Source organism: Alexandromys fortis, unplaced genomic scaffold (assembly GCF_014885135.2).
Source record: "Alexandromys fortis isolate MF-2015 unplaced genomic scaffold, M_Fortis_MF-2015_v1.1 scaffold_19, whole genome shotgun sequence".
Lineage (NCBI taxonomy): Eukaryota > Metazoa > Chordata > Mammalia > Rodentia > Cricetidae > Alexandromys > Alexandromys fortis.
In genome coordinates, this window is record NW_026067890.1 from 12,935,113 (window position 1) to 12,948,110 (window position 12,998).

Here is a 12,998-nt window from a genome sequence, read left to right on the forward strand (position 1 = left end):
AGGCAATGCTCTTCAGCTCTGAGCCATCTCTCCAACCCAAGAGCACTTGTTCTTACACAAGGACCAGGTTCATTTCTCTCTTCCTACATGGCTGCTCACAACCCTATGTAACCCCAGTTTGTGGGGATCTAACGCCCTCTTCTGGTCTCCTCAGACACCAGGCATGCACAAGGTATGCATACATATATGCAGACGAACATGCCTATACCTAAAATGAAAAGAAATCATTTTAAAACTGAGAAGCCGTCTTCAGGGATGTTTTCTTTGAGAATGTTCTCAGCGTTCTCTAAGAAACAAGGAGAGGAGTGAATGAATGTTTCTCAGACCTCGGACGTTCAGCCCTTGGAGCCTGATGGTGTGGGGTGGGTTCCTTGGGCTTTTCAGGGTAAAGATCTTTTCTGCTTAGCTACCTTTGCAGAGGTCACCAAAGAAAGCCTTACAGGCTAGGACCAACCTCCCTTTCTCCTGAAACTTTACTGAATAGAAGCCTAAGGGCTACTTCACCTCTAAGCCCTTTTCTGTTTGTTTCTCTAAAATGGAAGTGATTCTTAAACCACAAGGTGAGGTGATTAGGGGATTAAGTGACCTTTCCCGCCTTTCAGCGGGCTGTCTGCCCAGGGGAAATCACTGAATAAATAAGAACTATACTGGGGGCTGGAGAGATGGCTCAGTGGTTAAGAGCATTGCCTGCTCTTCCAGAGGTCCTGAGTTCAATTCCCAGCAACCACATGGTGGCTCCCAACCATCTGTAATGAGGTCTGGTGCCCTCTTCTGGCCTGCAGGCATACACACAGACAGAATATTGTATACATAATAAATAAATAAATAAATATTTTTTAAAAAAAAGAACTATACTGTTTGACACTACCACTACCTGCTTTAACAGTGGGTTTTGATTTCCTTCCTTTCTTTCTTTCTTTCTTTCTTTCTTTCTTTCTTTCTTTCTTTCTTTCTTTCTTTCTTTCTTTCGTCATTGCTCAGGCCTGGGCTCCGGGTTTTCTATTTCTTAACTTCATATGAATCTAGAAAGAGTGGTTCTCATTCTGGGTGTTCTAACACCATACCCTGGGCAGACACCAGAGCAAAAATACACTCGTGTGTATGTGTTTATGGGTGAAAGTATCTCTTGAAAGATTGCCTAGTTATATATTTTTTTTTCATAAAATTATCTTTGGGGGGGGGGGCTTTGCTTTTGAAGCAAAAAAGAAAAAAGTTTGGTGGAGAAAGAAACCATGCCATAACCTATACGCTTCCGTGTCCTCAACTGCCCATTCCTGCAGTAGTGGCGGAGGACCCATAGCATTCTCTTCACTTCAAACACTTGGAAAGCATGAAGTCACTCGTTCAGTACACATGCTCACTGAACCTGCTTTGTGCCGGGACTGTGCCTCCCAACAAGCGCTTGCCATGGTGGCACGGTTGTGTTAGAACTAGTACGTGGTGTTTATTTATGGGTCAACTCCTGGGATCATAGCTTTATCAGGTGGGACTCGGCGTGCGTGCAAGCACCAGTGTTTCTTGGCTCCATGCTAATGTTCCAGCAGTCAGGGAAATAATCGATGGAGTGTCTTGCGTGTTATGTCCTTCAGCATACTGTGATTTCCATGCTGTGTCTTTCCACTTTATCTCTTCAACCCTTTCACTGCTGCTCCACGTGTTCAGTGGTTATATCAGACACATTAAATTCAGTTTGTATGTATATATGTATCTCACAGTTTAGCTTTATATATATATTAATATCGAACATTAATGCTTGCGTTCTACCAAAACCAAGGTTCTGTTTTAAATTAATTTCTCTAAAAAGGATAAAGTTAGTTCCCCTAGTGAAAAGATCGCTTTTGTACCTGGGAACCACTATGTTGAAATTTTTGATCGTGGGGCCTGAAAAGAGCATCTGTCTACACTGAATGATGCTCACTGTGTCGGGTTGGCAGCCGCAGGATGGTGCTGCCAACAGAACACTTCTCCAAGTGGATTGATGTTTCAGCAAAGTGGGCCATCTACCCCAGACAATGTCTCCAGCTCAGACAGGGCAGCTGTTGTGAAAAGGGGCTTCAGGTCACCTGTCTCACAAGGCTTGGTCCATTTCTTTCTTCACAGGAAGAAATCTTTCCTGTTTTCTGCGCTGTATGCTGCCTTTATATTTGGTGGTCGGCATCTGATGAACAAGAGAGCGAAGTTCGAACTGCGGAAGCCGCTCGTGCTCTGGTCACTGACTCTTGCAGTCTTCAGGTAGGTTGTGCTCTTTCCTTAAGCCTCTGCTTCTCGGAGGAAGGAAGCCTTGCATCTTACTTTATGTCTGACACTTAGATTTTCTTTTTTAATTCACCATGAAGATAAAGTTGTATAAGAGAAACACTCTGTTTCAGTTACATTGGCCCCGATGCGCTCAGTCTTCTATTGGGTGAGGTCCAGGACTTTCTCTTTTCCTCATTCAGTAATCCCAGTCCTCGGTAGACTCCATATACCAACTGTGATTCTTGTTACATAAATATAAGAGGAGGGCGAAATGCAAAGACACACAAATAAGTTGTTGAGTGCACTGGAGAACAGAACTGGGTGTCATGGTTGTGCTGTTGTGCTGAGACATAAGACCAAGCCCTGGGCATGAGTCTGCAGCAGCATCACTAGAGCAGGGAGCATTGTTGCTCTGCATCCTCCAAAGTCCCCTCCACTTTATTCTCCGCACTTCCAGGAACGCGTTAGTTAGTGCAGCCGGTTCTTCTTGTGTGCCTGGCAGAACTCACACCGAGGCTGTGGAAATGGTGCCCGGTGCCTCCGGAGATGCCAGTCAGTCTGCAAGTAGGCACGATCTTTCGGAAAAGCTTTTAGAAGTATTTCCAGTTTTTAATATTTGGTGGCGCAGGCCATCCCAAGGCTGTGTGGCACGGCAGGAGTTCAGGCAGGTGCCAGGATTCACAAAGACACTTGATCTGTTGGCGATTTGCTTTTCAAATCCAGCAAAGTTTGTGACTGGGTTTAGGAGAGGAGTTGACCGGGGCAGGACAGAGGGGATGCAAGACAAAATATACCATCTTACGACTATCCCTTTATAGTTTTTTGAATGATCAGCATTGCTAGCACTAAGGAGAGACGGATGGTCTCATTAAAAGCCTCATTAGTCCCCTAAAGCTTTATTAGGGTTACTCACGAAGGAGATTTTCCCGTGGAGTTCCAGGGGTTGCACATTTCATTCCACTGACTGCCTGCACGTGAAACCCTCATTACCATGGGCTCCACTTTTTATCTCACTGGACTGGCGGGAGGGGCGGGCGGGGATTTGAGGAGCTTGGGCTTGGGCCTGTCACTGAAGATTCCTCGTCCCTTCCCTGCTAACGCGTGATTCTCTGAAAGGAAGCCTCGCTTTCTTTCCCCTTTGTACCTACGCTGCCTGCCCAACCTGAAGATTTTTTTTTTTTTTTATAATGGCAGGAGGGCATCGTATCCGTATTCTAAAGAGGACTTTTAGAAAAGTCGGGTTTTCAATATTCCCCCAAACCTTTCCCCTTTGCTATTCTGTAAGCCATATCTGATTCTGATATCTTTAATCTGATTCCTAACCTCTTCCCCTGCTTTCTTTTCCTCTTAAGGAAACCCTATCTTGTCCTCCATAGAATTTTCCCTAGACTAGGTTTTGTTGACTTTACTCTTTCAAACTCTGCATGCCTTATAAGTTGGTAGTTCTAACTCAAAGGTTGATTAGATTCATATTAATATTTCACAGAACTTTCTCTAAGAATTTTACCTTCACAGTGTCTTAGGTTTCTATTACTGTGAAGAGACACCGCGACCACAGCAGCTCTTACAAAGGAAACCATTTAACTGGGGCTGACTTACAGCTCAGGGGTTGAGCCTCTTCATTGTCAAGGCGGGAAGCATGGCAGGGAGCCCACAGGCAGACGTGGTGCTGGAGGGGTAACCGACAGTTCTCCATCCAGATGGGCAGGCAGAAAGAAGAGAGAGTGAACCGCTGGATCTGGCTTGAGCATCTGAAACCTCAAAGCCCACCACCCCCAGTGACATGCTTCCTCCAACAAGGCCACACTTCCTAATAATGCCACTGCTTGTGGGCCTATGAGTCCAGTTCATTCAAACCACCATAACCAGTAACCTGAAGTGCATGCATTCTCCTATATCCTGATATGATATGGTTCTTAAAGCAAAACAAGATACCGTGAGGTATGTTTAAAAAAAATGTTGCTGAATAATGTACACACAAAGTTTCTTCATTGACAATAACATCTGTATATCATTCATTAATAAATTTAAATATTTATAAAACTGTTTGAAAAGATACTAGAAGAAACTTACATCTTGGGGAGGACAATTGAGAGCCCAGTTTTAGCGAATCTGGTGATTTAGAAATTTAAACTTTTTTTTTCCTGTGATGCATTATCTAATTCAGAACAAAGCAAATTTTGCCCCCCTCCCCCCCTTTTCTTTTCTTCTTTTGGTGATTGAATGTATAAAAGTTTTCTTGGTAGAATCAGATTTTTTTTTTCTCACGCTCTATTCCTGAAGCACGGAACAGTCAGATAAGAGAGAGCAGCCTAACCTGACACGCGTGGGCTGTTTCAGAGGTTGAGTCACAGACTGATAGCCAACCTCTGCTCTTAGATAAATGGGAAATATTTGTGTTTCATAAACAGCAAAATAAATGATGGAATATAAAAACCCAGTGCATCCTAGGAGCCAAAAAGTCTACTGTCCTTGAAAAATTAATCCTGTTTATCTAGCCAGCCCAGTTCTTCTGGCTCTCAGCCTGCAGGAAGGACACCTGCTGGCGTTTTCATAACGAAGGCAACAACATCGTGTCTGAAGAATAACTCCCTTTGTTTACTTTGAGCCCAAGTAGGTGTTTAATATCCCTTTTCTAAAATTAGTCAAGGAAATTAAGGACGGCGCTACACTAACAACTGCTTCGTGTCTCTTTATACCGAGTCTAGAAACAAAGGCGTTTTGAGTGTTTCTGAGGAAGTAGTTATTAGATTAATTAAGTAAATTCACAGTGTTCTTGTGGTAGATTATGTGATTTGATTTTAGTTTTTTAAAAGCCCTAGAATGGGAGAGATTTGTTTTCTGAAGAGAATTCAGGAAGGCGTCACCTGCTCTGCAGATGGCATACGGTTTCTGAACAGTGTGGACGGTCGTCGCCTTGTGATGGGCACTGACCTGCAGGTCGCTCTCCCGTTGAGGACCCTGATGCACACAAACTCAGCCAAGCTGCAGGGCTGTGTCTTCACAGAGAGCAGCCTCCAGTTATAGCCTCTCTCTCCCAGGAATTACAGGCTTTCAACCTTTGCCACCCTATCACCGAGAGCGCTAGCCAGTAGTAGTCATTGTTGTTGAGGCTGTTAATTAGTTATCTGGTAGCTTTTTAAAATGTAATTTCTAGTTTTACAAGTACTTTCCATTCATGAAAACAGAAAATCACCAAAGCAAAAAGAAGGCAAAGACATACAAAACCTTTATCCACAGATACTTAACTCTTAATATTTTGATGGATGCTCTTCCAATAATTTGACGTTATACTTGAGATTTTTTTGGTCACAGCTTAAAGCCTCTGTGACAGAATATTTGAATTTGGACAACGGCATGACTTCCACACCGATGTAAGACAGCGTGACTCTCCTGGTGCCTCCCGTCTCACCGAGAGGTTCGGATGTGAGTCACTAACGCCTCAGGGCTGAACTGAAGAGCAGCAGGCTTGTTCAAAAGGAGATTATGTGGTAGCGTAGTAAGGATTTGCAGCTGCATCATTTGTTAGCGATTGTTTCGGAATTAAGATTAAGCAAGGGATTATGATGCCTGTAAATTTTCTGTGTTAGCTCAAATCTGTAAAGGATCTTGTTGGCGAGGGTTTTGCATGGTGTGTGTGTGTGTGTGTGTGTGTGTGTGTGTGTGTGTGTGTGTGTGTGTGTATAAGAATTTGGATTTCTTCTGAAGCCCATCACTCCGAAGGCGTGAATTTTTGTGAAACTGAATAATTCCGTAATCTGTACCAGATGAGGTGGACATCCATTACTAATCTGAAGCGACTGCTGTTATCTGTTGATCGGCAGAAGGAAAGCCTGGGCGGGTGCTAGATACGCCTATTGAGATTCCTCTTAGCAGACAGAGAAGCGGCAGCCGCGGCTCTGAGAGAGAGCCTCCTTCTACCAGTAGCCCACGCGTCCTCAGGGTATGGACGCACGTAGACCATAAGTGGGATCCACGGGGTAGGAATATTGCTGGTTCACATTACTTCTCCTGTTACGTCACAAAAAATCCTGTGGCCCTTTCCTGTCTGAGATGATATTTGCGAGCCACTGAGCCTGTCCTTAACAGATCTTTCCTGAAAGCTTTCAGCCTGTTTTCTCTGCATTTCCAAATAGTCAGTGCCTGGCTGGGGTGATGCTGTGGTATCGATAGCTTCTGTGCTTGACTGGGATGACGCTGTGGTATTGATAGGTTCAGTGCTTGACTGGGGCGATGCTGTGGTATTGATAGGTTCAGTGCTTGACTGGGGTGATGCTGTGGTATCGATAGCTTCTGTGCTTGACTGGGGTGATGCTGTGGTATTGATAGGTTCAGTGCCTGGCTGGGGTAACGCTGTGATATTGATAGGTCCAGTGTTTTACTGGGGCGACGCTGTGGTATTGATAGGTTCAGTGCCTGGCTGGGGTGATGCTGTAGTATTGATAGGTTCAGTGCTTGACTGGGGTGACACTGTGATATTGATAGCTTCTGTGCCTGACTGGGGTAATGCTGTGGTATTGATAGGTTCAGTGCTTGACTGGGGTAATGCTCTGTTATTGTTAGTTCCTGGGTCTCGCTTGTCTTGATTCTGACCTGGGAAGCATGAAGTTATTTTCCCCTTGCGACTAGCAGTTCTTTCTGTCAGTACTACCATCAGATGGATTTGCTTAGTTAATAGTGAGCTCTCTTAGGAATTCATTGCCTACCCTTTGTAGAAAATGCACAAGTGGAAATGGGTGCAGGTTCTCTGATGCCTTTTTAGTCTCACTTATGACTAAATTATTACACTTGCCTAAGGCTGTGATATAAAAAAAAAAACCCACTGATTCATTGCCATTTCAGATAGTTCTCATAGTTTTTAAGAGTCCTAGATTCAGACTTAGATGTGTGCAATGAAAGTGATTGAATTTTCTGAGACTCTTTCACTTGCCTGCACAAAGCAAGTTCCTAACTATAATAAAGCATCATTTATAGTGATGCAGTGGTGTACAGAGAAGTTTTCTCCTTCTCCCCACCCACATCTTGCAGAGGGGGAAGCGTGTGTCTGCAACAGAGGGCCTGCTCAGGTGACTGAGGTAGGCAGGAGAGGTTGTGCATGGATGCCAAGTGTTTGTAGTAACACAGGTGTAGAGCAGAAATCGTTGGCTCATACTCATAGAACCACTAATGATTTGAAGACATTAGAATCCTAAGACATTCAGAGTCATCTCATGTAAGATGCCGTGTTGGGGTTCTCTGAAGGCATGTAGCTTCAAATTAATCCTTATACTAGCTTGATTAGTATTGAGAGCAGTGCTTGAGAACACGAGAGAGACGAACTAAGAAGATCCAGCCAACAGGCCAGCCCTTTCCCACGCTAGGATGACTCTGGAGCTTCCACTGACCTTCTGGTTCTTACCACCTCACACATACTTTATGAGACCAAACTCATTTTTCATCACACCCAGGAGTAAAGGAATCGCGCTCGAGTGTTTTCTAAGCTTCCCGTTGACACCCAGAGTGGAGATATGAATAGAGGATGCCCTGCTTTTGAAAATGTTCTAGTACTCCACACAGCTTAACCCCCCCCCTCCATCACACACACACACACACACGCACACACCTTTATTATTTTTTTTATCAGTGGGAAAACCTGACCTCAAGAGGTTCAGAAAATTTAACAGTAAAATCTAATCCAACTATTCTGTTACACGAGCCAGTGGTTCTGTCTAACCGGTTTAGTTACCGGCTGCAGACTGTGGTCCACTGTGTCTTTCTCTTTGGTTTTGAGATAGGGTCTTGTATGCGTTGCCCAGGCTGGCCTGCTCAGCCGCCTGGTTACTGAGATTATGGATGGGAGCTACTGTCATCGTTTTTTGGCACTGTAACATTTTTGGAAGACAACAAATCAAGTTGAGTAACTTGATCTTCTTCAAATCCCATGAATATTCGGTTACTGTTAGCCCCATGACATTGGGCCAGCAACCATAGATTGAGGACTAGGAGGATTTGCCATATCCATGATCTTGAATTGCAAGCAAGACTCTCCCGGTAATATCTATAACTCGCTTGCTCTGCCAATGACAGTTGGTCCGTCTGCTCAAAAGCTCTCGCTCACCAAGGATCTGGGTCAACAGACATTAATTAGCAGCTCTAGTCTGGGTTCTCTGCTCAGATCTCCCGAAAGGCACAGGCTCTTGGGTCAGTTTCAACTCAGAAGTTGAACATCAGCCTCCCATTTCTGAGAGCGGCTGTAACGTGAAATGCCTGTGTTCCCATCCTCCCGTCTCGGGGTCAATCATTAAGCTGCCTGAGCTTGTTTTCATTGGTGACTTTTCCTATTTAACCATTTTGTCCTAAAATGAGGATATGAAGTAACTACCAATGGACATTTGCTAGAAAAGAGAAGAAAGTGACTAGCAATAATAATTAAAAAAAAAAAACTAGCATGGGTATTTCCACGGGGGGGGGGGGGGGGGGGGATTGGCCAAAGTTCTAGCTCACAAACTGTATTGTATCTCTGCAAGAAATTCCTCATGCTTTCTCGCAGTCATTGCAGTCTGCTTTTTGATTAATTTTGACTCCCAGAAACTCCATAAGCTGCTGAATCCAAAGGAACACCCCGTGTTGGCTTCTGATGAAGGAAATTCCATCCCCAGTTCCATTGGCCCCTCTGCTGGAAAACACTTTAAGGACCTCCAAGTTTCCAAATGATTGATGGCTAAGGACTGTATCAGCCTGGCATGTACCTCCTTTGCGCCCAAGGTCAGAGACCTGAGAGCAACCAAATGGCTTCTAATTACCAACCAATCATAAAATGAGCAACCCTTAGGGGCTGGAAAGCTGACTCAGCAGTTCATGGCACTTGTTTTGCAGAGGACCCAGGTTCATCCCCCCCCCCACCAACATTCCGCGGCTCTGGCGCCCTCTTCTGGCCTCAGTGGGTACTGCCATGCATGTGCTGCACATATATCCACACACATGTATCCAAATACGCATAGCTAACATGTTTTTAAAACTGCCTTTTGAGAAGCAGAGTCACCAGAAATCTTATTCGGTTAGAAGCATTTTGTAGTGGAAAAGCCACATGAAAAGCTTTTCAAAAATTATTTCTCCCTTCATTCCTCTCACCCAAAGCTGGAAAGTATTTCTTCATGCACCTCCATGGCCGTGAGCCAGGGGTAGCGGTCCATGCCTGTCCCTCCGATGCTGGGCAGACAGGCAGGGGATTGGAGAGTTCTAGGTCACCTTGAGCAACACAGGGGTACCCTGTCTCAAAAAATCATAAAATTAAATAAAAATAGCTGTGGTTAAGTAACTGTACGAGCACAGTGAGTGTCCTTGCTGTGGTATTAGTGGCAGGTGCACAGTAAGAAACCCGTTCAGATAATTTCTGCAGAATCGGGAGTGTTGTCAGCAGCTGGCTCGAGAATGTTCCCGGAGTCCTTTATTGTTTCCTGTTTTGGATCACATCCAACCGTGAAAAAAAAAAATCACTTTGGCACTGCCAAGTTTTCAGGCTGTTTGCATGACTCTAATCTTCCAGTGGAAGGTTTGGGGAGGACGTGGATCTGAGTCAAGGTGCACACAAGGTGAGCACCTTTTACGTAGTATTTCTGGGGGAACCTTTCCCCTCCTGGGTCAGTGCGCTGCCGAGAGCCCGCCATCATGGCAGCGCAGGAGCTGAGGGCGGAGGACGCCCCCCCCCCATATTGAATGGGAAGTGTTTGCTGTTGCACCCTACTGAAAGCGAACAGCGTTCTTCTCTTGAAAACAGAAAAATTAACAGGTTTTCCTCAAAGTCTCTAACAACTGATTTTTTTTTTTTTTTACAATGCCTGACAAGTTCTTTATCCGCACCAGCCTACAAAGAGTATACTAGGTTTGTAATCTCTAGTTACGGCAGGCAAGTTCTTTCAACATGTCAGAATAGTCAAGGATTTCTGAACTCTGACAGCTCCAGATTAATTTCCCCGTAGGAATAAAAGTCAAACAGGGTTCGTCAGAACACATAGATCTATGTCCATGTAACTCTGGGTTGGAAAGCATGATTTTAAGTGCAGCAAATCTATATGAACAGTAATTTTCCATCCCAAAGGGGCTCTTTCTTTGAAAGTGTGGCCCTGATGGTGACATGGGCAGCGTTGCTGTGGCTCACCAGCTGCGACTGTTGCAGGGGGCCAGGAGTGGGTAGCACAGTAGTGTACCGTCGCTGGTGGTGGGAAGCTTGCAGGTTTGAGGACGGCCTGGGCTAAACACCAAGCAAGGCAGACTCCGGTCACTAGCACACCTGCGCAGCCCATCCCCAGCCCCGTTCCCACCCAGTCTGCACTGAAGACTCGTGACTTGCCTCAGCAACAGAATTTCTAAGGTGACAATGGAAGACCGGGAGAAACGTCGGGTGTTGCTCCTTACGACACTGTTACAAGCTCAGTCTGGACAATTGTCTCTTGAGTATAGTTTATGTATGGGGCCACATTTCATCAAATTTTATGCATGAGCTACGGTACATTATGGGAATACTTCAGAACGTTGGGATTCGTGTCCCTATGAAAGAACTGACATGCACACAGACAGCATGGTCTGACTTGAAAGAGCCATTTGCTCAGTTCCACGTTCTTTACATAATTGGATGGCCAGAGTTTGAAAAGGGGCTAAACCCGAGAGACTAACTCAGTTACAGAGGACTATTGAGCGGGGATGTAGCTCACTGGTAGAGTGCTGTGGAGAGAAAAGAGTGCGCTAGACAATAGAGAGACGGTTTCTCAAGCCCTGGCTTCGGGGCCATGTTAATTAAAAAATTAAAAGTTTTCTGGGTCCTCCTCTCAAACTGATGCCTTGGAGCCTCTGGAGGCAGAGCCTAAAAATCTGCATTTATTATAACCAGCATGGCTTATTGTAAGTCACAATTCCATGTAATTGTAGGGGGCTAACATGACCCATTCCTCGCCCTCGACGTCTCCTTTCCACAGCCAGGGGCTGTAAGACACGTGGAGCCTAGAGGCCCCGTGTGGCCTGCTGCTGTAGAAAAATCTGGCCGGGACTCTGCCCCACTTGGCACGCTTATCTATATTTATAAGCCTGCTGGTCATGGGCTGACCTCTGTCCAGCCATTTCCCCCACCTCTGTGGACTATGAGCTGGCTGCTTTCACCCGAGATAAACTTTCACCTAGGGAGTGGCTCCTCTTCAGGCCGCCTCCCAGTTGGCCCAGTGCCATCTTGGCAAAGCCAGGAGAGAGAGGCAACCCTGGAGCATGTCTGTTCTCTCAGGTGTCTTCCTGAGAGGCAATAATATCTGAGTCTGGCTCCTCCCACCCTCAAAAAAAAAGAAGTTGTGTGTGATCTGATGAGGTTTCTGGGTCCCTGCTTCCTATCAGCCCATGTTTTCTTTCACTGGAAGTTCGTCTTGCCTCAAACTCAATGCTTTAAAGAGCTTTGCTTAAAAAAAAAAAAAAAAAAAAAAAAAACCTTGTTTTTAGTCGGCTAACAAATCCTCCCTATGATTAATCGGTAGCAAGTAAATTAATACTTAAGTTGGTTCCTCTTTATCTCGGTAGTACATCATGGTCCACAATGTTGCTGAGGCATGCATGGCCTTCGCCTCTTCTTCCTCGCTGCATCAGACCCTTGACAGGGTTTCCGAGCTTTCTTCCATGTCTGTCATTGCCATTTCAGCTCCCAGCATCCCTTTGGGAAGGAGAGAGCTAGCCCTTTCTGAATGCTTTTACTTAACCTGTTATGTAATAGCAAGAAGAAAGGTTCTTTACTCAAAACGCACAGTTGTGTATGGTAATAATGTAGAGGTTATTAGGTCCCATATTGTGGTTTTTCTCCATGTGATAGCCTAAAGTATAACGCATATCATATTCCTGTCATGCTTAAAGCCAGCCAGTGCCTCAACAGTGCTAGCGAGTAAATGACTTTTATCGTTGCTAATGATCGTGTCTTATAAAATCCACAAATCTCTGCAAGCTATGGCCATCCCCGGATCTCATTCCCACCCCAGCACAACCAGCCTTCCTAGCCTTGGACTGGAATGTCCAGCTGCTGTGATCCTTGTCTGCCCAGTGTGTTCGTATCAAGGCTGTGGCAGGACAGGCTGCTGCTCCGTGAATTCAGTATCAGCTCACCTGTCACCTCTTTGGTTTCCCATCTCAGTAGGTTATTCTCCTCCCCTCCACACACACACTAATCACCTTCAGTACTAAGATACTTAAGTACGACTTGAAATCATTGAGTCACTTCTGTGTGCTAGATGATCCTGTGCCAGCAGAATATAGACTTGGTAAAGCAGATTTCTTGTCTTTCTCTGTTTTCTTAATCAAAAAACACTAAAGAGAACCTAGCATATAGTAAGTGTAGAGGGAGTTTTTCATAAGAAGCAACGCAGATAGAAACAATCTAACTAATTAAACCAGTTTTCAAGGTGGTTATCTGTGCTCCCTAGCTTGGTTCGAATGGGGCACTAAGTCTCGTGTGAGCATTTAGTTAAGATTAACTAGTTACAGTATTTACATATAACTGCCTGGAAAGAGAGAGCTTCATTAGTTTGAGATTTTCGTTGTTGTTGAAGGGCTTGTGGGTGTTGATGGAGTAGTTCATCCCGCAAACTTGATCTAGCTATCGTAACAATTATAGAGACAGTTCTACCCTTAACCATTCTCACCCCATGACATCCACACCAGTGTTTCTCTTCATCAGCACCCATCTTGACTTCTTCACATTTTCCCATAAACTGATCTGAATCGTAGATTGAAGTGCACAGTCATTATCTAGGAAT

General features: G+C 44.9%; 1 protein-coding gene across 2 annotated transcripts in view; it reads left to right on the forward strand.

Annotated features, from left to right (window-relative positions):
* The window catches only part of Elovl6 (ELOVL fatty acid elongase 6), a 103,347-nt gene that overhangs the window by 71,013 nt on the left and 19,336 nt on the right, over positions 1-12,998 (forward strand). For both annotated transcript variants that reach the window (XM_050135762.1, XM_050135683.1), the window contains exon 3: positions 2,101-2,232. In XM_050135762.1, coding sequence (XP_049991719.1) covers positions 2,101-2,232 — 132 coding nt within the window. The remainder of the gene's footprint in view (positions 1-2,100; positions 2,233-12,998) is intronic.